Below are 27553 nucleotides of genomic sequence, written 5' to 3' on the forward strand. Positions count from 1 at the left end.
ATCCTGTTTGGGTTATAAATTAGAGTGTGAAGACTCATGTAGCATTTGGAATGATCATCTGCCAGACTACAAGGAAGGGTCCTCTTGCAGGAATCTATTTGAGAATGCATCCTTTCCCAGGGAGCTGCTGAAGTCATGGCCCTGCCTGTTCTGTGGGTACAAGCCCCCTCTGTGCTGGTGAGTTCTGCAGGAAGATTGGGGATCTGTTTCTGTCCTTGATTATTGATGGAGAAGTGAAGCTGCTGCTTTCCTTTGTTCTGCTAAAACTGCTGTTACCGATGTTTGGAGGATGACCTTGCTGCTTTTCTTCAGGGATGATGACATTTTCCTTGTTGAATTGTGACCTGGACTCCAGTGACAGCTTTAGGATGAGCATGTTGTTGGAAAAAAACAGCACAATGGAGCCAAGCATGGCCTTGGGATGTGTTTGTTCAGGAGGCTCTGGAGCTGTGTGCCAGGCAAACTGTGAGGCTGAGCTGTGCAGTCTGACATATCTCTCTGTGTTATTTGCTCACAGATAAGGTGGCCAATCTTGTTCCTTTCTCTTTTGCAGTTCACTGGCCCCAGACTGATGACATTTAGATGAAGCTTGTAACTAAATTCTATCTGCTTCTCTCTGGCAGGGAGAAGATAACCCAGCTTCTTTCCCGGTCCTCCTTTTGTGATCTCTGATCCCTTTCATCTTATTTCTATGCTTCTCTATATTTTAGTAACCTTCCTTTTGATTTATGTTCTGACTAGCGTCCTGCTTTTATGTACCTCCTACAGTAGTCCTAAGTCTGCAGCACCAGTGTTGGTGCACTCCTGTGCATGGCTGCTCTGTGCTTCTTGTGCTGCATTCGCACGGGGAAGCATTATATCTGATTTCCTTTAGTACATACAGGTTGTTATTAGCCACAATTGTAGTACAGTCCACCAGGACTCCCATGTCCTTCTCTGCAGGGCTGCTCTCAAGTTCTTCTCCCAGTCTGCACACACATCTGGGATTGCCCCAACCCAAATCCAACATTTTACACTTGGCCTTATTGAACTTTGTTAAATTCCCTTGGGCCCACGTGGAACTGAGTTGTCTCATTAAATAGCAGGAATGATTTCTCTGCTCCTCCTCTAATGGTCACTGGGAAGGGGTCACTCATGAAGCCAGGGTGTCAGCACTGTGGGGCTGCCAGAAAGGCCCAGTCATCAGGGCTGGGCTTTAGGAGCAGATCTGTTGGAGGCTCTGTCTGAAAAGGGCTTTTAGCTCTGGGTTATGGAAAGTACGTATAAAGATATGTGCATGCATCTGTTAAATATGACTTGGTTATGAATTAAATGTAACAGCAGATCAGAGAAACCTGGGCTTGGTTCACCCTTGCTTACATAAGCAAAATGGAAATAGACTTACTGCCTTCTCAGACACATCCAAAGCTGAGATTCAAGATCCAGCTACTTCAGCATGGGTTCCTGATGGACAATGCCTCTGGGGCTAGAGAACAGCTGTCAGCAGCTGGAAGGAGGAGCCCCGCTTGTGTCCTTCAGGGCGTCTTAGCAACAAAAAAGTGGGGAAAGAGATTGAGTGCTGTGAAGCAGTGCAATTAAGGGAAACCACATTAAATGTGGAGACTGAAAAAGGAAAAGGAGTAAGAGAATGACAGCATAATGGGGGAGTGGGTTGCCAGAAGAGAGAAATGCATAAAATCTGCAGACAAGAGAGGCTTTCAGCGTGCATATGTATGCTAACAGGGCTGCTGCTGCCTCTGGGGCTGGAGGCCAAGCTGTGGGGTCTGTGAGGTGCTGGGAGCTGGGATCCTGCACGCTGAGCCCTGCAGGGCGTTATTTATAGCAGCAGGAAAAGTTTGCTCAAGCTGTCATTTGTGTGAGCTGCAGTCTAGCTCTCTCTCTCCCTCCTGCTCTTGCTTTCTTCAGATTTTCACTGTAATTAGCACGCTTTACATGAGCCAGGTCAGGGCTGGCAGCTTTCTTTAGAAGTCTGTGTTCTCCAGGCAGGAATAGGGAAATGTTTTCTTCTTCTGGGAATACTTAACCTGATCCTTTGTTTTATTTCAAGGATTGTTCTCACTCACTGAGATGGTGGCCATGCGGAGGGAGGAGCAGAAGCACAGATCCCCTCTGAAGTCACAGCGCCAGAAGCCTGTGTCTGAAAACGCAGGCAGGCTTTCAAGGTTCCCTTTGAGCTTTGATGCAATAGAAAAAGCTTCTAGGGATTCTCATCCATACTGATAGGGGCTGGCTGGGGATGAGGACAGCCTGCTAGGCAGTGTAAAGCTGTTCTGCTGTCACTTACCTCGAAAGCCTGTTTCCTTTAGCATCTGAAAAGCTCCCTTTTGAGCACACCAAGTGATGGACTGAGAACAGCAGAGGGTCAGTATTTGAACATGGACAGTCAGTAGCTGTGTTTCAGCATATCTATGAAGTGATACGGCTGCTGTTATCCAGACTTACAAACTGAAATTCACAATTTTGGTATGGGATTTTAAGAAATATGATTTATTACAGCTCTGTGGGACGTTCATTAAAGGTAGTGGTGTGTGCTGTGCTGAGCCTTGTGTTGGTAACAATGCTCTGCAGCACAGATAATGTCTTGCCAGAGAGAGCTCATTTATTTGCTGCTTGATCTTTGGTCTGTTAATGTCCCATTCCTGTTTGAATGTGAACATTCAAAGGAAACTGGATCTGTTTGTGATACTGGGTGTGTGGTCTGGCTTGGCACCAAGGGGAGCCTGACTCTGGCCCTCTGGGTGTTAGGAGTGGATTACATTGCAGGGGATCCTGTTGGAAAAAGTGGTCTTGGGATTTTGGTAGCATTTGATGTTATTTGTGTGAAGCCAGAGCTATACTGAGGAGGGGGAATGATGGCAATAGAGAGCTGGCTTTCTATGCAAGACAGGGAGGAGCAGTGAGAGCTTAATTGTTTGAGTCACTTCCAACAATCAAAGGAGGGCTCCTAAGTTCACATCTCGCCCTGGGTGACTTAAGGGCAGGATAGAATGCTCACACCCTTAGGATGCTCGGCAGCCATTCCCTTGCTCAGGGGCCTGGTGCTGCCCTGCTGTTATTGGGGGAGGGGAGCAGGGAGCAATGCAGTTTCCCGCTTGGCACTGATCTTCCTACCTCCCACTTCTTTCACTTTCCTCTCATATTGGCAGTGGTGGTCCACTCAGCTCCTGTAGAATGACTGGTGTCTTTCCCTGGAGTGTGACTCATTCTCTAGGGAATTCCTGAAGCAGTGAGTCAAGTTATTGGGAAAACTTTGCCCACTAGCATGAAATAGAAAACCAGAGAGCCTGTGCTATCATAGTAAGGCCATCCTTTTCAGTGTGGCTGGAGTTGTCCTTCTTTCCCAAAAACACAATGAGCTGCAGCACAGAAACGTCACTGAATTTATTTATTTTCAGCTTGAAACATGCTGCTCCTGATTTTTTCCTCCTGTTTTAGAAGGTGGCTGATCTGATAAGCATTCCAGATGAATGGAGGAAAGCTGACAGCTAGGAATTTGTCAGGATTTTAGTGAAAAATAGCTTGCTTAAAGAAACAAGGCTGGCAGATAGGCATAGCTCGATTACACCTGATAAATCCCTTTGCCATTCACTACGTCACCTCACCCTGGCTGAATTAACCCAGCTCTGGTCATTTTTCCAATGTGCAAATTGATAGTTGTGTCCTTTTCAACCATGAATTAGCAAATTCTGAATGCAGCCATGGCAAAAAAAACCTAAAGAATTTCAATCTTCAATGTTGGTTAGCTCCAGGAAAAATTAACTATTGTAGCTTACATGCAAACATGGTTTGGCCATGGTTGCGCTCTCATTGCCTGCAAATTTGGGGTGCCTGGCTGTTGAACAAACCTGTGGTGGCTTTTCCTAGCAATAACTTCCAGCATCCTTTTTCTTCCCCATTGAAGCCAGGCTTTTCTCATCACTGGCTGCTTGCTATTAAACATTAGTAGGCTTTATTACTCTGTAGAACAGCGAGTTCTATTTGAAATACAAAATTAGTTTCACTTTTTAATACTCTTTCTTTTCTTCCCCCTAGCAACTTGGTCATTATTTTTGCTCAAGCTTGGAATTGTCAGAAAGCTCAGATTGTGGGCTTTGCTAGCACAAAATGTAGGTGGTTGCAGATATGTCGCCATTGATACACCCATTGGGTGTTGTTTTTAACTAAATTCATGTCAGCAGGCTTGGATCATGCTCCTTCTCCACTCCGAGGCTTTCTGTGGAGTGGCTCATTTTGTGTGCCTTATGATAAGGCACTTTGAAATCTTCCCATCCAGAGAAGGCACTTGCTGAAGGTGCAGATGTTCACTTTCATCTGTTCATGGCTTCTTCCTTCTGTTCTTTGCTAATGGTTCTTAGGGGTAAGTTGTGCAGGGGAGTCGAACGTCAACAGGCCTTGTTGCTGCTGTATGGTGAGTCCTGCAGGAGGTGCTGAACGAGAGGTCTGCTCACATGTGTGCGGACAGCCAAGCAAACACCTTTTGGACAACTTGGAAACGCTTTGCAAGGATGAAACCACGTTGCCCACTTCTCCCAGCAAACAAAGAACAATTCCCAGATTGTGAGAATCCAAGCTCAGGAACCAGAAGAGCTCCCTTAAGGCCTTTAAAAAGTGCTGGCCAAGGACCAGTAAAATTTGTTCCAAGTTCTGATTGATGATTTCCATCAAGTACAGTAAGTGCTTATGGAAAGGCGTGCTCAATGGGAACAAGAGGTTTCCGCAAGCCACAGGGGTGATGAACCCAAGCCTGTGTTGCTAATGGGGTGTGTGTGAGCTTCAGGTTGGGGCTGGAGGTGCTGGATTTCAAGGGGAATGGTCTGCATTATGTGAAGCAGCACTCACTGTAGGATCAGGAGCTGTGTGGTTCATCGTGCTAAATGGAAGGCTGAGCAGCACCAGGAGGACGGTGTGGGGCAGTGGGGATGCAGCACTGCATCCATAGGGCTGGCATGAAGCTGGCTTGGGCACAGCTATGTGAGCCTGGAGCCAGCCCTGCTGCTGGGGGTCGGTGTGGGTGGGCTCCTGTGGTTGGAGATGTACACACAGCCCTTTCCCTTTGGCTGCGTTCAGCTTGTTCTTGTGTACCTTCTTCTCAGGCGAATGTCAGACGTGATGGGATGTTGGATTAGGCTAAATCTCTGAGGTTTAGCTGGAATGTTGTCTCGCTGTAGCATTTTTCTCCCTTGCTCTTTTCTCTAAGCCTTCCCCTACAGACAGCTAATTCTCCCCTTCCCCCACATCCTGTCGGACCCCAGAGCATGTCACAAGGAATTAGCGGCTGAAAAGGCCAGCGGAGGCTGCTCCTCTGGAACAGGCTCTCCTTTCTGAGCCCGGGCTGGCCCCTCTGTGTGCCCGCTTTGTGTCCGGGCCAGCTCCCCTCCCTCTGACCATTCAATGCATGCCAGAGCTGAGGCCAGACCCCGGCACCTTCCCAGCACTGCTGCCCTATGCCATCTTTTGGGGCCCGAGGGCTTCCCGCAGAGCCACTGGAGGAGATGAGCCTTCCCTCCCATCTCCGTGCCACTGGTGGTGTCGCCCGCTTTCACTCCAGCTCTTTCCCACAATTCACATACAATCTCCTTAGACTAGAGATGATGTCACTTCCTTCCAGAGGGTGCTGGGGGTTGTGTGGAACGGGGAGTCACGACCCCTGGCTTGGTGGCTCTGGCAGGATAAATGAGGTGGCAGCCCAAGAGGGAGGGAGGAGTTGCTTGGAGGAGGATGCCCGGCTCTTTGTGCAGGCAGGCGGGCACTGTGCCGTGCTCCCCTTTGCTGGGTTTTTCAGTGACTGCAAGAAGAATTCGCTGCGTCCTCCTTCGCTTGTGATGCCTGTCTCTGTGGATCTGCACTTTTCCTGCAACATCCTTTTGGGAGAGAAGAATACCAAACAAATGGACTGCAGGCCATGTAAGATTTCTGCTTCCATCCATCTCACTCTGAGCTGAGAGGTGGGGCTCTGGGCTCCTTGCATGCCCCCTCCCCCCCCCCAACCCCCTTCAGTTTCAAGACCGGGGCTCCTCACAGCTGGGTGTAGATTTCAAGGTCTTGGGAATTTTTCACCCTTTGGGAGCACCATAATGGATTCTCAGCGTTACAAAAGTAGGGTCATTGGTGTCCGGGCTGGCTGCACTCTAGCCTTGCACTTTTCTTCTCCATCTCTCTGCTGGACTCTGATCTTCGTCTTCTGGAAATGTAACTCTTGAGTTTATAAGCAGGAGGGAAGAGTGACTTTTTACGTGGACATGTTGTGATTGGACAAGAATAATTGTTTTTTACTTAAAAGAAAGGATATTTAGGTTGGATTTCAGGGGGAAGTGCTTTACCCAGACAGTGTTGAGACCCTAACAGAGGATGCCCAGAGAAGCTGTGTGTGTCCCATTGCTGGAGGTGCTTAAGGCCAGACTGGATGGTACCCTGGGCAGCTTGATCTGGTGGGGGGGCAACCATCCCACAGCAGGGATTGGGGATGGATGGACTTTGAGGTCTCTTCCAGCTCTATCATTCTGTGGTTCTGTGATCTTCAGGGACCCTTCCAACCCAGCCATTCCATGGTTCTATGATCTTTAAGGTCCTTTCCAACCCAACTATTATATAGTTCTGTGATCTGTTGCCCTGCAACAAAGCCAGAATTCTCACAGTGACAGCACTGTAGGTTTTTTTTTTTTGTTGTTGTTTAATTTTGTAGGCTTTACAATCTCAGGCCTTCTGTCATCTCCTTTCTGTTCAAATGGGTGGCAAGGCTTCAAACCTCAATGTTTAGTTTTTGCATGGGCAGCCTTGCTGCTGTGACAGACCAGGCTCCATCACAAACCCAGCGCCTGTGTTACTTTGAAGGCTCAAACTACCTAAGTGTGATCCTGTGATTCGTCCTGGTTTTTACACCTAGAGACGTGTGCAAGTTGAGTTTTTGCTGTGGTTCATGTGGCACTGCAGATGATCAGTGGTGGCTGTGGGCAGATCAGCCGCAGATAAGATAAAGGAAATGAGAGGTTGACAAAACCTCACAGACTGCAGATGGGGGTTGAAACGTGTTGTGCCAGAAGTGCAGCAGGGAGATGGGGTGCGCTGTGGGGTTACACAGAGCTGGTATGACCCCAGGTACTTGGGCTGGAGCAGATTGGAGCGTGCACAGCAGCTCTGAAACAGCGTGGGAAGGCTGTGCTGGAGGAGGTGGCTGGGTAGCCCTGCAGAGTCTTGTGACTTCTATCACTGCTGTTTCTTTTTTTAATAGGGGTTTGTGTAGCTTTAGAAACAGGAGCATAAACAAAACGTGGGGAGGAACAGCCAGCCCCACAGTCTTCAACCTTTTTTCATTGTTATTGCCTGGCAGGGCCAGTGTGAGCACAAAGGAGATGTGGAGCTGGCAGGATTCCTCTGTACAACTTGTGGCTGAGTGAGAGATCACCTAGGAGTTTGCTCCCTGGGCTTTAAGTGCTTTCTGCTGGGAGCCAGTCAATAGCTTCCCCAAATGCTGCTGCTAACTGCTAATGGGGATTTGGCTTGCTGAGCCTCATGCTGGACAAGAGAAGGGGGTGGCAGCTGGCATGCCTTGGGAAGGATGTGGTAACAGGACCTTTTCGGGGACTGAGACCGGTGTAACCTGTCCAAAGCCAGCTGAGCTCTTACTGTCACATGGCCCTAACAGGAGTCCTATTAATCTTGAGAAGTGGAGCTGAGTGAGTGGCAGCTGTGTGCGACGGGTTACATACCTGCTTCACCCAACACTTGTCACTCTTCAAACAGCACCTTCCTCTCCTGCGCTCTCCTTTTTGAGCGTGCCATGCCTCCTAGTGCTGGAAGGAGGAAGCTCTGCCATCTTGGGTGTCAAGTAGGTTAGCTCAGATGTAGGCCTTCTTTTGACCTGTGGCTGTGGGGCTCTGTTGTGGGGGTGAGGAAGGTCAACGGTGTCTTTGCTTCTTTTCTCTTCTAGGAGGTGAGCATTGTGCCTGCTGAACTTTCTCAGACCTGCTAGCCATGCCAGGGATTGTTGTGTTCCGCCGTCGCTGGTCTGTGGGCAGCGATGACCTCGTTTTGCCAGCAGTCTTCCTCTTCCTCCTGCATACCACCTGGTAAGTGAGAAAGGCAGGGTGATGGTTTGAGTTCCACCATGCATTTCATACCGATTCTGCTTCTTGCAGCTGTAATTCTTGTGCTTACATACACGGTTCAAAGGCTTGTATGGGGCATTTTTGACAGCCACCGGCATATTTCCAGCTTCTGGTTGTTTGCATAAGTGCTATTCTAAGCTCAGTTTACAAAGAGGAAGCCTGACCAGATCTCCTCGTATCCTCCTGTGCTACCCAGGACTGGAGTTTGGATTGTGTTACTGTACAGGGCTCAGGAAAAACAGTTGAAGTTGCAGATTCAGGGCATCCTGATCTAGTAGGTGGCAGCCAGCCCATGGAAGGGAGTTGAGACTGGGTGGGCTGTAAGATCCCTTCTAACCCAAGCCATTCTGTGACTGTGTGATCCCATGGGATATGTGACTTGGCATCTCTGTGCGTGGCAGGTTTGTGATCCTCTCCGTGGTGCTCTTTGGGCTGGTGTACAACCCCAATGAGACCTGCTCGCTGAACCTGGTGGACCACGGCAGAGGCTACCTGGGCATCCTGCTCAGCTGTATGATCGCAGAGATGGCAATCATCTGGCTCAGCATGCGAGGCAGCATCCTGTACACCGAACCCCGAGACTCCATGCAGTATGTGCTCTATGTCAGACTGGGTAAGAGGCAGCGGCCTGAGGCCTCCTAATGACTCAGCCTCCACACTGCCATCTGCTAGCACAGAAGACTTCTCTCTCCACACCCTGACAAACACAGCTTCTCAAAGACATCCAGATGGCCACTTGTATGTGATATGCATCTGAATACATCACATATAGTGCACCCTGTCATTGATGTAAGACTCTTATGCAGTGCCCCAAATATCTTTCTAGCAAACCTTTAACTTGTCATCCTCGTTGTGATGCAGGTACATCCTTTTCATCTAACAAAATATGCTCTCCTTCTGTCTTGCAGCTCAGATTTGCCACAGTGAGATGCATCTACACCTCTCTCCCACTCGTTTTTCCACAAGTTTTCCTATGATACAGGCGTATGCCTTTGTAAATCATGGCTGTTCTCACCCCAAGGCCATGTGCATGTCCTTTGCCTGACACATATATACTTAAATCTGCATCTGCTTACCCTTGAAGCGTGTTTGACCTTTTGGCTCACATGTAGTGCATCTCTCCATCCTGCAACGTGCGTTCTGATACTTTGCCTCCAGGCATTGGGAGGTAAATAGGTTTGCCACCTGCTTGCTGGTTGCATCTTCTCTCTGAGAGTGCATATGTCTTTTCTTCCTAAAAACATTTCCTTTTTTTTTTCTCACCCACCAAAAACTGGGTTGGAAAAGAGACTGTTTTTCAGTCCATCAATCAGGGATTCCATTTTAGTTTGTCTTCCCTCCCCTGGTCCGTTCTCTTCCAGATACAGAAAATCGATCTGATTTTTCTGTGCTGGATGAAGACTTTGAGAAAATCTTTTGGAGAAGCAGAATCAAGCCCATTCCAACAAATCATAGCAAGTTTTTCATTTTTGTTTTTGCTGGATGGTTTTCTGGCAAAATTTGCTGAAAGATGGGTAACTTTGCTTGAAAGCTCTATCAAGGAGGCATTTCCGCCTTAGAGTGCTAAGTGCAAATCATTAACATGAATAGCAAACAAGTCTTTCTCTCCAGTTTCCCAGGCACAGCATGATCTCCCTGAGGAAGCATGTAGAGCCTGACAGCTTCACTAACACCACTGAAAACAGACTAAGTGAGGCAGGGGAGGTAGAAAGAGTCCAAAGAATCATCATCTCATTTTCTTCCCCGTGTTTAAGATTTGTATTTAAGCTGTGACTTGGGTCTTGCACATGTTTATTTCATGGTTGGTTGTTTTCCCTCTTAATGGCTCTGGTGATTGAATTAGGGGTGTGACCTTTCTGTGGGCAAGGTCCATGTGATAGCCTGATTTCAACAGAGCACATTTAGTGCTTGTGAATATAAGGATGTAGTTGTAATAATAGCCCACAAAGGTCTTCTCGATGGTATTGCTACTCTTGTTCCACAGCTGGTAGCCTCAGAGGGGAGGTTAGCTAAGGTAGGCAAAGCCGAGTGCAGCGCTACTTCAGAACACTCAAGGATCTGGGTTCATCCTTGGTTTTATTCTCACTGGATGGCTGCTCAGTTTTTTAGGCTGGGCTGTGGGTTCAGTCCCAGCTCCACCAAAGGCTTGCTAGGTTACATGCAGGCTGTTTACCCCCTGTCTCGTTCCCCATCTACACTGTGAGGCCATAATGCATTGAGAAAGTGAGGATGGGCACTTCAGAGCAGTGATTCCCAACTTTTTTCTTGAGCCACAGTCAGCTGTAATTTCTTGCTCTCTACCAGGATAACATGCAGAACTGAGGAGCCAGTAAGGGCTTCCTTAAGGGCTACATGTTGGGAATTATTGTTGCAAAAGCTGCAAAGGCCATGGAAACATTTGTTAAGTGTAGTAAGTAGAAGTAATCCTGGTTACACACTGCTGTTTATTTCATGTCTTTGAATCCGGCCAGCTTTGTTGTTAGGTGGTGATTTTCTTTACCAAAGGGAGTCTTTGCACTGTCATTGAGAAAGGGACAGCTATGGGATTGACTTCTCTGATGCAGCCAAGAACACTTCTAACTTTAGGTATGTGGTCCGTGTGTCACTTAGGAGTAGTTATTGTTAAGGAGACATTTTGGGTTCATTTTCTTGAGTATTGGCCCGGTCTTGTGGCCTTTTATTCTGCAGCTGTCCTACTAAAGAGCTCATCTTTGGGATTCCTTGCAAGAAGATGGGGAAAGGCAGTTATTGATCTTTAGGGAGATGCTGCTACTATTCTTTGTGTTCCTTTTGTTTCAGCTATCTTGGTGATTGAGTTTGTGTATGCTATTGTGGGCATCATTTGGCTAACGCAGTACTACACTTCCTGCAATGATATCACCGCAAAGAGTGTCACTTTGGGTATGTATTTGGAATGTGTGTGCACAGACATCCTCTTGCCTTGGAGAGCTAATTCACTCATGCATGTGGGGATTGACTGTCGGTAGTGAATTGTAGCTGTAAATGCTGTGTTTGTTTCCCCTCAAGAATCCAGTGTTCAGAACAGTTGTTCTATTCATTTGCTTGTGCTGCCTGCACTGAGGCAAAAATCCCTGTTCCCATGGAGGGGTCTGGCATGGGGAGTCTGAAAGCCCTGGTTCTCCTCCTTCTGTTCAGAATGGCTTTCCTGTCTATCTCAAATTCCTTTTCAAACCCAACACAACCATTCTCCTGGGGGGAGTGATGGGGATGCTGCAGTCCACTAGGTCTCTTAAACCAGCTGCAAAACCTAGCTGTGGTCAGAAGCCTTTGCAGAAGATTTCTTTCTGCTGCAGCTGGCTGCAGGAATACTTGGGTTAGCTTCTTCTGTCTGCCCTGTGGCAACGGAGAGGCGTGTGTGATGCGCACAGAGTAGAGCAGGAAACAACACTGCCAAGACCTGAGGGCAGAGCATGTGACGTATTCCCTTTCTTTGTAGGAATGGTGGTGTGCAACTGGGTTGTCATCCTGAGTGTCTGCATCACTGTCTTATGCGTCTTCGACCCGACAGGCCGGACCTTTGTCAAACTGCGTGCCACGAAGCGGAGGCAGCGCAACCTAAGGACCTACAACCTGCGGTAAAGCACTGCTGAGAAGGGCACCCTGCTTCTTGTGGTTCTTGGCGTTCTCCCTGCCTTGCTTCAGGGAGCATTCACTTGAAGGTGTTGCTTCCCTTTGGTGAGGGTGATTTTGGAGGAAGGCAGCTCAGACTGTCAGGTGCTGTGTGTGGGCATCTGTATTTAAAGGAGGCAAAGCAATGCAGCGCCTGGCTGGATTGTGTGTTAGTCACTGGCTTCCTCAATCCTTCCTAGCCCCCTTGAGCCACAGTGCTAGTCACAACAGCTTACTTGTCCATCCTGTTAGCACTGTGCTTTACCTGCTAACAGGGAGGAAGTGTTTAAATTTTCCTTAGGATGAGGCACCTTTGTTCAAAGCTTCTTTCTTCTTTTGTGTATATCTGCAAAATAGGACCTTTTGGCCTGAGATTTCTTAAATTTGGTCTTGGCCAAGAAACAGTGTCTTTTGTGTTGGCAGCTAGATGTTTTAATTAAGACTTGACTGCATCTTTGAGCTGACCAGATGGGGATGTGAAAGCTTTTTTTCACCAAGCAAGGCATTTTCCAGAAGCTTTTTCCTGTAGTGGGACAGCACAAGCAGGCTTTGTTTTCTTATACAGTTTTGACATATGTAACCATCAGTAAGGAATGTAACTCCGTAGGACAGAAGGCATTAGATTTTGAATGCTAAAAAATAAGGCTTTTAAAAAATATCATAGAACCCTAGAATGGCCTGGGTTGAAAAGGACCACAATGATTCAACCCCCCTGCCGTGTGCAGGGTCACCAACCACCAGCCCAGGCTGCCCAGAGCCACATCCAGCCTGGCCTTGAGTGCCTGCAGGGATGGGGCATCCACAGCCTCCTCAGGCAACCTGTTCTAGTGCGTCACCGCCCTCTGGGTGAAAATATCCAACAGATTTTGCATTTCTCATTGGAAATGTGTATTTGAGGGGTCTTTTGAACATGTGCTCTTTCTGTGTCGTAAAATGGAATCCTTCAGACCCCTTATTTTCTGGAGGGAGGAAAAGTTTCCAGATGCCTATTTTTTTATTGCAGATTAGAAGAAGCTTTGTTTTGCCATTCTGGTACGTTGCTAGCACTAGCCTTGAATATATTCAGAATTAGCGCCTTGTAAACCTAATGGCTGCAATTGCTGCATTGTGGCAAAGACCTTCCCAAGCAGATGCTGAAAAGATGCTGTGGCTGTGGTATCCCAAAATAAATCAAAGCTGTTCGGTTTAATCCATTTTTTGTTCTTTTTGAGGGGAGGCTGTGCCACAGGTTACGAAGCTCTTTTTGCCACAGAGCTTAAAGTAAGTCAAAACAAAACACCAAAAATGATTTCCCCCTGGAGTTTTGAGATCGCAGACAATTAAGTGAAGGTGTTTGTCCCTTGGGCCATGACCAGGTTTTTCCCTCCAGGCCTGTAACATTTTCAGATAGCTTTTTCCTGCTGCTTGCAGATTTCTGCTGTAGGAAGGGAGCGTTAACAGATGTTAACACGGAAAATGCTGTGGGCTGTAACGTGGAAGGGAAACACAAAATAACCCTATGTGGTTGCTACTAAACCTATTGCTTCCAAAGAGTATAGCTTGAAATTAGCCGCTTGCTTGAAGCAATCCTTTCCAGGCAGCTTTGAAATTTTCTGCCTGCTTCCAGATTATGATTCTGCAAGATGCTGAGGGCCAGTTGTTCCTATTGCATCCCTTGGTCTGCAGCGATGTGAGCCTGCAGAGGTATAGCATTAATTTGGCATTTGTGTCACCTTAATCTGAGCTGTTTTTCCTGTCTCAGCTCATGAAAGAACTCAATTTGGTTGTCACGTTTAGGAGACATGAACCTCCAGCTTCCTTTTTGCGGTTCTCTGCTGTAGCTATTGGACTGTGGTTTTCTTTTATCTGTGGCTTCTTGATGTGTGTGGGCTTTCATGTTCTTGCAGCATGAACAAAATAAATCAAACTGAAACAAATGGCTCGATTAATTGCGCTGAGACTTTTCTAAAGAACTTGTTGTAGGACTCATCCAAAACATGTGGAAGTTCAGTGCTTGGAAGAAAGAATTTGGGAGAAGTCAGAGTGAAAATAGCTCAGAGCACACTTGCTTGTCCAACCCCCGCTGCGAAGTTGTGAAGTTCTTTGCATTGCTGCACGAGCTTTCTGGCATTTGGTGGAGCAAACAGAGCATTGCCAGCTCTGTCTGAGGGCCCTCATATTCTTCTCCCACCTTTGGAATCTTCCCTGGACGTTGTGGGTATTTGCTTTAAAATGCTCAGCTGTGATGCCCTGCAAAATCTCCTCTTTACATTGTAGGCAAATACTTGCTTACCAGCAGCTTTTTCTTCCAGGTGCAACCAACTCTCTGTGCTCGGGCTCTTTATGGCAGAAAAATAGAAGCTGTCTTTTATTTTTGATTGAACTGACCTATGTTAGCATTGGTCTGTATTCACATGACAGTGACCCTGTATTACAGGAGTTGTGGACTTTATCCATAGGCAGGCAGCTTGGCTCTCTGAGGGGGGGGAGTAAAGAAGAGTCAGCTAATTCCATAGCACTGAGACTGTCTTGATCTCAGGTTTGTTCTGTAGGAATGCTGGTTCAACTTAATGGACTGTTACCCTGGAAGTGTAGTAACTAGGGCAAGTTCCCAACGGTGGAATGAACTAAGCTATAGCTTATTGTAAGTAGGCTTGTCCAATTAGCTAATTTTGAAGCTGAAATTGAAATGTCATATAAACCAAATGTGGGTTGAGTGAAACCTTCCATATTTCAGGCTTTTTTTAACCTTTTCTAAATTGAAAGAGAACCTTTAGCTTGCTTTCCCACTTCTGGTTTCAAGTTATGCACCATACTCAAAGAACAGATTTTTTTTCAGTTCTGAAACTGGTACATATCATAAAAATATTTTCCCAAGTAAGTTATTTAATGGAAAAAGTTGCACTGCTCTTCATGCTAATGCTCAGTCTGTGCCTTTTTGTAAACCTGGATTTATTTTCTGCAGACATCGCCTGGAGGAAGGGCAGGCCAGCAGCTGGACGCGCCGACTCAAGGTTTTTCTTTGCTGCACACGGACAAAGGACTCTCAGTCGGTAGGTACCAAGAAGCTCCTGGCAGAGAGCAAGCTCTGTGTGTGCCCAGTGGTACGTAGGACTCAGCAGAGCGGAGCAGTGTGGGATTCCTGCTATCAAACCTGGACCTGCCTCATTTCGCTGTGAGTGTTCTGAGATGCAGAGCCTTGAGGAGTCCAGTGAGCCTTGACAGCAGTGCTTGCAAGGACTGACATTGTGAGCCAAGAAGCAGCAATCTGAGCCACCCCTCAGAATGTAGACTTCGCATTTTGCTCTGTGCTGGTTCCTTTTCCTTCCTCTCAGCCTGAGTAGGTCGAATTAAAGCTTTTATTTCTGTAGGGGCTTACCTGCAGAAATAGAATCACAGAATTGCCTGGGTTGAAAAGGACTACAATACTCATGTAGTTTCAACCCCCCTGCTGTGTGCAGGGTCACCAACCACCAGCCCAGGCTGCCCAGAGCCACATCCAGCCTGGCCTTGAGTGCCTGCAGGGATGGGGCATCCACAGCCTCCTCAAGCAACCTGTTTCAGTGCATCACCACCCTCTGAAGAAGCTGTTATTTCTCTTTAGGTGCAGATGTAACATCACTGGGGAGGATAGTTGTCTCTTTCAGAACAGCCATTCTTATCCTTCTGGTTTAAAATATTATGGACTCCTCTCTGGGACAGATAATAGCACTCAAGAGTGGTGTTGTCAGTTTCAAGCTTGTCTCCAGAAGCTGCTCTTTACTTTGCTATTACGGCAAACTGACTGATTTTAAGTGATGATACTAGTGGAAAAATATATTTTTCATCAATCTAGGTTCACCATTTAACAGCACTTTGTGTGATCGGCTTCGGTTTTCCTTTACTTAGTCAGATTATCCTATTACTTTAAGTCAGTCTTATGCCTGAGGAAGAGAGAGACTTTGAAAATGGAAAAATATAAAGCTGCCAGAATCAGCAACAAGAATACTCCTGGGTACTGACAGGCCCTATTTGGGATGCTAGCAGAGCCTGCTGTTTTGTCAGTGGATTCAGATGAAGATTGAACCTTTGAAGTTTTCACGTGCTACGGTTGGGATTGTTCCTTTGCAGAAACAGTGCAGGGTAAGGGGTTGATTTCACATCCCAAATGATAGCAGCCCATTAATTCCTGGCTTTCATGTTCAAGTGATATTCAGCAGGAGTCCTAATAACCTGATAGAGGTCAACATTGAGGTGGAGGACTGTGCTGACAGCATTAATGTTTAAGTTGCTGAGAATTACGAGTAATTGAGAACTCCTTGAGGACCAAGCAGAACCGGGGAGCTGTTATCAATGAGAGACGAAAGTCATAATAGTGAAGGATGAAGCAGTGCGTGCACATCTGAAGAAACAATTTAAATGACTTGCATACACTGATAGGCTGTGAATTAGTTACAACCTCTCAGGGAAAGAGCTAGGAGTTATCAAGGACACCTCAACAAAGACATCCGTGCACAGCAGTGGCCAAAAAAAAACCCTCAGAATAACATGGAAGGATGTAGAAAGTGACAGAAAACATCAAGGGACTGACTGAATGATCTCCTCACTTAATATAGTTTGGTCTCCTAAAAGGTGCAGGAGAAAAAGGAGCATATTGGAGGGGCTATGAACTTGTATAGGAAGAGAAATGAGTCTGGGATTTTAACCTCAGAAGGAAAAAGTGCAGTGAGATGAAAAGCCGTGTAAAAATAATGGAGAGTCAGGTGAAGGCTACCTGAACATGTGTTCATCACAGATGGCAGCCAGTATGAATTAGATGACAAGGGCTTGTTGGTAAGCATGTGTCGTTATCCTCAGGGTGCAGTTGTTGTCATAGCCCTTCTGCAGAAATCCAGCCGTGTGTTGTGGTGTTCCTGGCTGCGTGCTGGACAAAGTGCAGCCCCAAGCTGCTGGCCTGTTCTGGAGGCACAGCCCAGTCCTGCCAGCTTTCACAGATCATCTTCTAGAGCTGCTTAGGAAAATCCATCTGGAAAATGGCAACGAGACGAGCTGTGTGTCGGGGCAGCTCAAACAGCAGCATTTGCTTGGGGGCTACATCCTGCCCATCAGCAGAAGCACCTTGGGGTGCACTGGCTTTGTTTTTACCTGGCTGCCCCAATAGGTTGTTCTGCCAGATCCCAGAGCCCTGAGAGGCATCAAGTGCCCCAGTTCCTGAACAGAGGTATTTAGGAATGCTGTTCAGGAGCAGCAGTATTCAGGAATGCAAAATATTTCACCTCGTGTCAAGAGTTTTTTAAGCAGACTTTTCATTCTGCAGTGACTGTTGGTTTCTGCTGCTTTTTCTAGTTCAGGATAAAAGCAGACACTAGAATCTTCAAATTCCTTGTGCTGTTGGGTTTCCATTTTACATTCAGCTTGAATGATTTCCAGGCTCTTTTCTTTGAAGAAACAAGCTCTGACTTTGTGTGTCCTGGCATGACAGTGTGTGGAATGAATGCGTATGTAATGTATCAGAAATGAATCCATCGCTGCCTCTCCCAGGCTTGATGGAGGAAAAAAAATGTTCTAGCAGGGGATGATTGTCCTCTGGGCTGGAAAATAAAGTTCTGCAGAGTGAATGTGGCACCAGGGCAAGAATCTGTTCCTGTGAGTCTGGAGCAATGTCTACAGCTCTGAGTCTCCACTGGCTCTGCCAGCCCCAGAGCCTCCAGGGTTTGTAGCAGGGTGATGCAGTCAGTCCTCCAGTGTCAGATCAGTGTCATCAACAACTCTTCTTTCAGAACAAAGAATACACATTGAACTTTGGTTCTGGGCTTTATTGTGGACAGAGTATTAAGAGGTGGTGGTGTTACTTTGGATTAGTGTTGTTTGCCTTTTCATTTGAGGCCATTTGCATTTCTTGCTGGGTCAGCACTTTGTGGACAGCGTGGTTGTGAAGTTGGTAAGGCTGATCTGAGTCTGTTTGCTCTTTAGCTGCACAGCTGGCACAGAAACCTGTGCAGTGGGTACCCGAAACCCCATTCTTGAGGAGGATGTAATTTGCTTTAGGCAAGCAAGAATATGATAAAAGGTAATCTTGCACTCCAGGAGTTTGGCAGAGAATAGAAGAATGTAGGTCATTTCCTACAAGCCTGCTGGGGGAGAAGGGATTTGCTTTCTGATCTGTCAAAGAGATGGGGAGACTGTGCCCTGAAGACCAGCCCAAGTGAACAGCCCAGGCTATCTACAAATGGGACTGCAGTCGCATGGTGTTAGTGTTGAGTAAAGGTTGCAATGAAAATACGGCTAGAAATCCAGGATAAGACTGATAGATCTTGGTAGGATAAGTTAACAGTGACAGCTCTTGAAATACCGGTCACTTGTGTGCTATAGCATTTGCTCAAGCCCACTCTTTGTTGGTTCAGCCCCTGGGTCACCCCTGCCTTTGAGCTCTGTTCTAAGCAGTAACCAGACATGTTGTCTCACAGTCTGGCCATTTCCAGCCTCCCAAACCATTCTCACTTCAGGTCCTATGTGGGTTGTTGTTGTTGTTTATTTGTTTTTTAAATATGGTACATAGCCAAAAGGGAAATAACGTTTCTCCTTGAAGTCCGTGTCACTCTGCTGTAAAGCTTTGGATGATCTTCTTTCCAGTTTCCAGTTCTCTCCCTTTTCCTGCAGTGTCTTCGTTTAGAGGATCGGTCATTTTCCCTGCTGGGAACTCTGTGTTCAGCAACTTGGACTTGATGAACTTAGTGGTCCTTTCCAACCTTAATGATTCTATGGCTCGATGACTCGGATCTGTTTTCACAGGTTGTTCTTTTCAGGCCCTTTTGCTTGGGTGTGCTCCAAGAGAAACTTGGAAAAGCTTGCTAACTTGCCCAGCTCTTTCAGGACCTGGGGCTCTGATGTGTAACACCTGCTTGTTGTAATTTAACTCTTTGGAATCGTGTAGTAGACAGCACAGTGGTGAGTGGTGAGCAGTACAGAGGTTGTTCACTGGCAGCTTGCAAAAGACTCTCATTTTCTCTGTGATGCGCCCAGGGTGGTGGGGTCTGACTTAAGTATTGGGGCAGTAACTCCAGGACAGGGTTACAGAACTGAAGAGGCTGTTAAATAGGATGTATTTGGTGCATTTTTCCTGACTAGCCTTTGTTCAAGTGAAATTGCCTTTGAGGACAATGAGGCGATCTGGGATTGGGATTCTTTTGGTTCTCAGCTTACTTCCTCTGTCTTATTTACACTGAAAACCTTGTCCTTCCCTCCTTTTGTATATGCATTCCCTGTCCTGTTGCTTAGGTGGCCAGCTTATCCACATAGTGCAAATCCAGTCTCAGTTGAGACTATTCATGTGACGTTCATAGAATCGTAGAATGGCCTGGGTTGAAAAGGACCACATTGATCATCCAGTTTCAACCCCCCTCTATGTGTAGGGTCACCAACCATCAGAGCGGGATGCCCACTTTGCACAATAAGAGGTATTAATAATGATTAGACCACGTGTCATGTTCCCAGAAGGAATCTTGTGGATGTTTTGGGGAGAGCTGCAGAAATGGGACCATTGCTGCTGCACTGGCTCTTATTCTGTGTCCTGTCCTGTTTTGTGGCTCCCTACACTCAAACTCCTCCTCCTAAACCCTTTTCTCTGTGGATTTTGCAGGATGCCTACTCTGAAATTGCCTACCTTTTTGCTGAGTTCTTCCGAGACCTTGACATCGTCCCATCTGACATCATTGCAGGCCTGGTACTGCTGCGCCAGCGGCAGCGGGCAAAGCGCAACGCTGTTCTGGATGAGGTGGGTGGAAACTTACTGCCTTGTTTAGTTATGTGATACATCCAGATTTAAATCTTGACCCTAGACAACTGGAGGCAGTTTCTTTAAAGATAATAGGAAGAGTGGAGAGAAGACTCCACCATCAGAGCACAACTGCAGGGGCAAGGAAAAAGGCCTGAATTCCCAAACTGTTCTGTCATTGGAATTTGCAGATTCCTAATTGAACAGAAAAGCTGTACTTATTTTATTCAGAGGTGGTGATGGGGTCAGGTGGAAATCTGAACAGCAGTCGGTCAGGATGCTTGCAAGCTGCCTTGCCCCATGTTACACAGTTCTTTGTTTCTCACGTATAGATTTTTTTTGTCTCGGTGTCACAGTGAAGATTTTCGTGTATTTGTGACTTACAGGCAAACAATGACATTTTAGCTTTTCTGTCTGGGATGCCAGTGACCAGGAACACAAAGTATCTGGATCTGAAAAATGCGGTAAGTCACTGGACTGTGATCTGGCAAACTCACGTGCTTCTTTATGTAGCCTGTTTTCTTTTTTCTCGGTGGTTTCTTTTCTGCCTTTCTGGAATAATCAAAGAGATTAAAGAATGGTGCAAGCAAATAATAATGCTTGTTCTCCTGGAGGCTTTGTTGTCTTCGGATCACTTTTAAAGCATTATCTGTCTGTCCTCCTCTTCGTGGGAAGTAGAATTTCCACTCTGATGCTGAAAGACAATGTGAAATTTCTCACAAGTCAGAGGTACGAGTTGAGTGCTGCAGCCAGGGATGTTGTGCAGAGCTCCATGTAATGGTACCACCAGCTGGGTTTCGTCTTGGTGAGGGCAGGGAGCTGCCTGGAGTGAGATGGAGCCTTCTTCCCTGGAGCTGCTTCTGTCAGCAGTTCTCAGGATGGAGATGGCTGCAGTCTGTTCTATGTAAATTAAGCTTGGCTTTTCTTTTGGCATGCTGCTGTTGCAGCCCTTCATTGGGCAAGCTATATTCACCCCTCTTGATCAGATGATATTCCTGCAAGATAGGAAAGACTGACCCAATCCCAGCACCTCTGATCAAGCAATCCTGTGATTAACCTGCTTGCAGCTGTGCTATATTGCTCTGCATCTAATGCTAACTTCCTGCTTGTGTTCAGGCTGTCTCCTTCTGCATAGATATGTGGGGAGAGAGGTCAGCATGGCATACAGAAGACAGCTGTGAGGCATTTGGCCCTAGCCTGGCTTTCATGGTCCTCTCTGGGCATCTTCCTTATGGCCCGTGCCCATTTGGAAGCAGCGTCTTTAAGAGAGCTCATCTTCTTGGTACTTAAAAGTAGTTTCTCCCTGCTTAGTTCGAGTTGAGTGGGGCAAAATACACAGAGGATGGCCTTTCTTTGCAGCAGAGTGTTTGTTACAGAGGGAAGAATGCCTGTAGAACTAACTTCAGGCTTTGTTAAGTGGCTAGTAAGGCCTCTCTAATCATATGAATGGGCACAGTTATACTGGGAGGGGAGGGAAGGAGAGGATCTGAGAATGACCAGAGTGCTCTCCTGCAGTCACCTGGAAATGCTGGTAGTGTTTGCTGTCCTGGTGCTGTTAAGACAGAATGCAGATGTTCAGGGAGAAGGGTGCAGTCTCTAAGTACGATGGAAAAAGGAAAACAGGAGGAAATTGACATATGAAGAGAATAAGGCCTTTAGTGAGTCTCTTGTCTCTTTCAGCAAGAGATGCAGCGATACAAAGAGGTGTGTTACTACATGCTGTTTGCCCTGGCTGCCTATGGCTGGCCCATATACCTGATGAGGAAGCCCACATGTGGACTCTGTCACCTGGCCAGATCCTGCTCGTGAGTGGCCGTCCTGCCTATCGCTCTGCCTTCTCTCCTTCCCTCTTCCTTTCTGTTTTTCCCTGATTCAGAATCCTTTCTCCCATCGGTTTGCTTTCTCTGTCACTTTTCAGGTACTTCTTTCTTTTTTTGTTTTTGCTCTTTGCTTTTTTCTCTTCTCTTACACTTTCCATCTCTCAGTAATTTCATTCTCACATCTTTCTCTTCATTCTTTTCCACAGTTACTTATCTGCTTACCCTGTAAAATAACCGACTGTCACATTCTGTCCTCCCTGGTACACTAAGGATCGTGCCAGTCCTGTGTAGTTGGGTTAACCAGTGGAGAGAACTCATCTGGCACAAGAGAGCTTTCACACTGAGTCAAAATAGCTGCCTCAAAATGCAGAAATCAGATTTATCAGCAAGCCCAGTTAGGCAGAGAATTGACATTTGGGTCTTTATTAAAGCATCAGCAAGACTTGGCCAGAGTTTGTGCTGCATTCTCTCTGACTAATTGTTTTTTGATTGCCGTGCTATATACTGCTCACCTCATGGTAGCAACACTGTAGTTCAGTTCAGGCTTGCATGTTAAATGTTAGCCTTTTAGCTTCTATAATGCTGTCATCGGATTCTCTTCAGAGTTGAGCTTTTTGCCCTTAAAGAAGTAAGTTTTTTTTCTCCAAGCCCATTAGGAGAAATATCCTTCTGAGTCACTTTGATCTGTGAAGTGTTTCATAAGGAAAAGAAAGGAAGAAAGAGTTTGTGCTTGCACTGTGGTTCTGGGATGATTCTAGACCTGTTTTGCTACTTGTTATAAGTAGATCTAGCAAGTGGTAGTTGCTTGTGTGTTGAAGCAGTGTAGAACTGTGCACAGTATCCCCCGAGGAGAGATCCCAGCTCCACCTCACAGTGATCCTTTGGAGACTGGCTGCACTGTAGCTCTCTCTGGTGCTCAGAAGGAAAACTACATCTGGTCCCCGTGCTGTTTTTGATGTGGAAATACAAGTTGTGTGCTGTTTTGTGCAAGAGCTGCAGCAAATGAGAAATCACTGCTGTCAGGATGAGACAAGTGTGGCTTGCAGGTTTTCTCTTCCTTTCCTTCCCCTTGCCTCTAGGCATCCCACTTTAAAATCTGTCTCTTTTATGTTCCTCTTCTTTCCTCAAAGCTATATATTTTTTTCTTCTGCAGGTGTTGCTGTCTCTGTCCTTCACGTCCCCGCTATGCACCCAGTGTCACCATTGAAGAGGATAATTGCTGTGGCTGCAATGCCATCGCCATCCGGCGCCACTTCTTGGATGAGAACATGACCTCGGTGGACATCGTTTACACTTCTTGCCACGATGCGGTACGCAAAGTCTGCAGCCCCTTCCTATTTGAGGCGTGTTCCCAAGGCCCTTCCAAGTGGGACTTGTATGCTCCACTCCAGCTTTAGTGGTGCAGAAGAAGGAAACTTGAGCTTTTTTCTGACCCTAGAGTTGTCTTCCTATCTCTCTGCCAAGAATTTCTGTCCCTTGGACAGAAATATTTGCTCCTGATCAGAGGCAAATGTTAAGCTGCTCTGCTTTCCCTGAGCAGGAGAATACGTGAAGGAGAATGTCTCATCTGAGCATTACAGCAATGCATCTCTTCTAGGTTTATGAAACTCCTTTTTATGTGGCTGTGGACCATGAGAAGAAGAAGGTGGTCATCAGTATCCGAGGAACTCTGTCTCCAAAAGTAAGTGCGTTGTGCAGTGGCCTCACACACCCATGGCCACCCTAGCAAACTTTCAGGACAGCCTGAGATCTTCCTGGCTTGCTGTTGGTGTTTGATTTACCTGAAGCACAGTGACTCCTTCCTTCAGGATGCCCTGACTGACCTGACTGGGGATGCAGAGCGCCTTCCAGTTGAGGGTCACCATGGAACGTGGCTGGGACACAAGGTATGTAAAGAAACACACATTGTTGTGATGTCTTCACTTTTAGTTATAGGCAAAACAGCAACAAAAAAGCAGCCTTGAACTGTTTGAACTGTTAAGAGTGTTTTCAACTGCAGTGAAAGAGATGTAAAAACAAATAAGTCCTGAAATTGTAAAAATCAGTCTGTAAAAACAAAAAGAAAAGAAAATTGCTGCATGCAATCAGCAAAAAGCAAGCTGCAAAAAGAATCTGTGGGGACCTGGAACTAAACTGTCAGTGTCGTTGGAATTACTTTTTCTTCCAGTGAATCACCTTTTCAGAATTTGCAATCAAAGCCTTTAAACCCAGTCAAACCCTCTTTAAGATTCTGTTGCAAAGGGACAGACCTCGTAACCAGGCATTGGCAGGGCTCGTATCTGTGTAATTAGACTGATGCTGCGTGTCTGTGTTAGTGAGCAGGGCTGGACTGAGAAATCAATTTAGCACAGAGCTTACCTTTGCCCCAGTCCAGCAAAGTAGTGGCACACGTGCTGGGTTTTAAGATTAGCAGCAGTTTGGCGGCCTCTCAAGGCATAATGCCAGACTGGGAAAGGCAAATCCAAACTGGAGGTTGCGTGTGTTGGAAGGATTGTGGTAGCTGCTGGGAAACGCTGCCACTCAGGGAGATGAAATGCTGGGGGTGATCTGGTCAGGGTCCCTTCAGGACAGGACATTGAGCTCATAACTCTTGCTCTGTTCACTGTGTCCTTCCAGATCGCCCGCGTGCTGTGCTTTGATGCTGTGCTTTATCAAGTGGAGCATTAGAGGCTGATAGCTGCATCCTCAGGTGCTCAGCTGGGTATGGGCCTGAGAAAGGAGCCATTACCCTCTACTGTTGGGGCTCGCTGTGGTTCTGGAAGGATTTTATTTCACACTCTCAAAATGGACCTTTTGAAAAGTGTTTTGTGCTTCTTCTTTCGCAAATGAGTATTTCTTTCATTTCCCCAAAATGGGAAGGTGAATCAGTGTGGTGGTTACACAAGGCGTTGTATAGAAACAGAGATAAATGAGGAAGTGATGTGTCACTTAGTTAATTCTGAGGTATCTGAGCCTTTTCTGAAGTGTTATGTCTGCTGTCAAAGATAATGTCACTTGGTTTTGTGCTCCTTCATCTGATTCAAAATGACTTTGCGGAACCATTGTGACAAGCAGTTCGTATAAACCAGAGGGAAGCAAGGGGCATTTGTTCTATTTTAAATCTGCAGAAAAGCTACTAATAGATACATATAGGAGTTGGATTCTTCTCTTGTTCTCTTTTTTTCCTGGGGTAATATTCATATGCCAGTAACTTATATGAAACATTATCAGATCATTCCCCGCCTTTTGTATTGGATTTTGATTTGCCTTTTGCATTTTGCCTTTTTCTATTGTTACAAATACAGAAATACTGGTTTATCATCTCAAATTATTATAAATATTAATCTTCAGACAATAATGTGCTGTTGATTCCTGAGGGAAGCTAACAGAGATAATAGAATTTAGAGATGCGGGTCCCGATGCATTTTTAATGCCCACAATTCAACTTTAATACAAAAGCAGATGAAGTATCTTGCTAACACATTTAATCTGTAGAAAAGCACTGGGCTGTTCAGGAGCTTCCTGTTTAGTTGCTTGGCTTCTGTTCTTTTCCCTGCTGATGCTGCACACCCAGCAGGCTGGGATGCCCTGTTATCTCCACTACAACCCATGCTGCTTCACACGGTGCCTATCAGACATCTGAGAAATGGAAACTCTTGATGTTTGCATGAGCCTTCCTGTTGCTCCACTGGGACCACAGGCGGAAGTGTTTGATTGTCTGGGATGCTGTACATGCTGCAGCTGATGTTTGTGAGGTCTCTGAGCTATTTTGGGTCAGCTGTAGGTTTGTGGGTTGGTTTGCTGGGGAGATTGTCACAACTCGGAGGGGAAATTAACCACAACAAAATCTCTTTACTGCTTGAGGTAAAATGCAATGATTTTTATAATGGACTTCATTTAAAAGAAAAATAAATCATAAGGAAGGGGCATGAATCCATTCTATTCAGCCTGCAGAGGACAGGAGGTTTGGTCACTGGTGTTCAGCCAGTCAAAATGGCAGTGAATAGCCATGCAGGAGGAAGTCCTGGATGTTCAGCTGTACAAACAGCCCTCACCTGTATGTCAGAGCAGTCAGCAACAGCCAGAGCTTTCTTTTCTACCACAGAGATACCCTCTTCTGTCGCATATCGCAGAGCAATTTCTTGCCTTCAGGCTGCAGAGCAATACCAATTACTTCTGCTTTGCTTTTCCTAAATCGTTGGTCCATTTGCTTGTTTATATGTGGGGTTTGAAAGTTAAGCCCAGATAATTGTATTCCTATGAAACTTGTGAAGCCTAAATCCAACTTTGTGGGGATAAGCCTCGTTGTATAATATTGACATCACTGTCTGTATTAGAACATGCGGTAATGGTTGAAAATAGAGCTCTCAGACTGTTGGACCGTTAGTAAAATCACTATGGAGGTAGATCATGCGTTTTAAAAATAGGATCCTAAATTCATGTTAGGAATTGATATGTCGCCTGCCATTCACTCCTCATTAGAGTTAGAAATGGAGACTCCTTTGAATGCTGCTGGGAGCTGAACACAGGCCTGAAATACCACGGCATCTGCTTGTTTGATAATGACAGTGACGTTACAGGCTCAGCAGAATCACCTGTGTTCCTTTTCTTCAGCGGGCAGATTGGTGTTTGATATCCAGGGCTTTGAAAATTCCCCGTTTCTTTGCTTTCTGAAGGGGACCATACTTTTTTTTCAGCCTTTGTGATTAAACAGTGCTCCATAAAATTCACTTTGTACTTAAACTGCTTGCAGGTAGGGGTGTGATGGAAAATAGCAGAGGAGATGATCTTCTCTGGTTTCTGGCCAGCCCAGGCAGTGCGAATTGTCTGAGGGCTGCAATCACCTAATTAGAATTAGCAGTATCTCTGTGTTTACACTGAGCTTTATCACTGTTTTTAGCCTTGGCAGTTCAGGCTGGCTCACCTTTGAATATTAACTGTAATAAAGGCATAACCAAGAATTTATGCAACAGACCAAATTGCATCTCTCTTACGTAGAGTGAGACAAACCCTGAGTGCAGCCATCAGCTGGGGGAGTGGGTAGATGGTTAGAACCAGACCATTTGTTTCCATCTCCCAGCACTGGCTTTGAGGGAATAAAAACCTTTAAAAAATAAAACTCCATTCACATCCTCAGACAGCTGAATCCACTTAATACTTGCTAACACCTCCGGTCATCAGCAGCTTTCCCACACAGATAGAACTGCCACTTTTTCCCTGCCTTGGTGTTTGTGCTGTCTCCCTGTGAACCTATGAGGCCAGCTCATGCTTTCCTTTGCAGATTTAAATGCAAGAGCGCAGCTCTGGGGTTAAGATATTGACATGCAGAAAATCAAAGTTTGCTTTTCCACTGTAGGCCCCAGTGTGGGCTGACCCACAAGACACACAGCCTTGCATTTAAGTTAGTGGTGTGGTTTGTTTCTTTTTCAGGCTTTATGCCACGAGCCCAAGGATAGGATCGATGTGTGCTGTCAGAACTTAAGAGCTGTCATTACTCCTAAACACTCTGTGGCTCTAGTGAGCCAAAGCACGTGCCTAGTGAAGCAGAAGCAGCATTCGTCCTCAGCCCTGACACATGCTGTGCAGCACTCAGCTTGTCCAGCACTGAGGGCACTTTGCTGTCTCCTCCTGCAGTGCCGATGGGCAGCTGTTCATGCCCTGTTCTCTCTTTTGTTTGCACTCAGGGAATGGTGCTATCTGCTGAGTACATCAAGAAGAAGCTGGAGCAAGAGATGGTGCTTTCTCAAGCCTTTGGACGAGACTTGGTGAGCATTAGCTTTCTTTTATCACCACAGGCTGTACAGAAGTTGAGATTTCCTTCTGTTGTACTAATATCTCAATTCCTATCTCCCAGCCTCACATTACTTACTCCTAAAAGGCTTTATTTTATTTTGAGGCCTTCTTCCCAAGAATGCTGCTCAGCTCCTGTCATTTTTTTTCTCAGACATGAAGTCCCATTTGGTGGCCATGCAGGACAGGGAACATTAAAAACAAACCAAGAGGAACTAAAATCCCATCTCTATGGAGATCCTCTGTGGAGACAGGCTGTCACACTGCCTGTCTGTATGCACACATTTCCTTCAGCTCTTTATCGGAAGAGGACGCGAGGGAGATGTTAAGGAGATGCTTACCTTAGCTTATATGTCAGTAATAGCACTGTCAACCTCCTCGAGGACATGTTCTGCACCACCTGATTCCCTGCAGCCAGACAGCTGTTTTCTTCTCATGCCCATAGGGTCCCTTGGCCTGAGCAGGCCCATGGGAAATTAGCAATAGTGAAAAAGAGA

The 27553-nt window shown here is 46.2% G+C and overlaps 1 protein-coding gene across 10 annotated transcripts in view; it reads left to right on the forward strand.

Moving 5' to 3' along the window:
• The window catches only part of DAGLA (diacylglycerol lipase alpha), a 50451-nt gene that overhangs the window by 10282 nt on the left and 12616 nt on the right, over positions 1-27553 (forward strand). For 5 of the 10 annotated variants that reach the window (XM_015863263.2, XM_015863261.1, XM_032444690.1 and 2 more), the window contains 12 exons: positions 7928-8066; positions 8507-8718; positions 10905-11006; positions 11563-11701; positions 14680-14767; positions 19333-19467; positions 19854-19931; positions 21148-21272; positions 22441-22597; positions 22885-22968; positions 23096-23173; positions 26951-27031. In XM_015863263.2, coding sequence (XP_015718749.1) covers positions 7972-8066; positions 8507-8718; positions 10905-11006; positions 11563-11701; positions 14680-14767; positions 19333-19467; positions 19854-19931; positions 21148-21272; positions 22441-22597; positions 22885-22968; positions 23096-23173; positions 26951-27031 — 1374 coding nt within the window. In that variant the 5' untranslated portion in view covers positions 7928-7971. Of the gene's footprint in view, positions 1-23; positions 178-5021; positions 5905-7927; positions 8067-8506; positions 8719-8744; positions 8967-9335; positions 10692-10904; positions 11007-11562; positions 11702-14679; positions 14768-19332; positions 19468-19853; positions 19932-21147; positions 21273-22440; positions 22598-22884; positions 22969-23095; positions 23174-26950; positions 27032-27553 lie in introns of those variants that run through there. The other 5 variants (XM_015863256.1, XM_015863264.2, XM_015863268.2 and 2 more) reach the window with 5 other exon arrangements.

This window comes from Coturnix japonica, chromosome 5 (genome assembly GCF_001577835.2).
Source record: "Coturnix japonica isolate 7356 chromosome 5, Coturnix japonica 2.1, whole genome shotgun sequence".
NCBI lineage: Eukaryota > Metazoa > Chordata > Aves > Galliformes > Phasianidae > Coturnix > Coturnix japonica.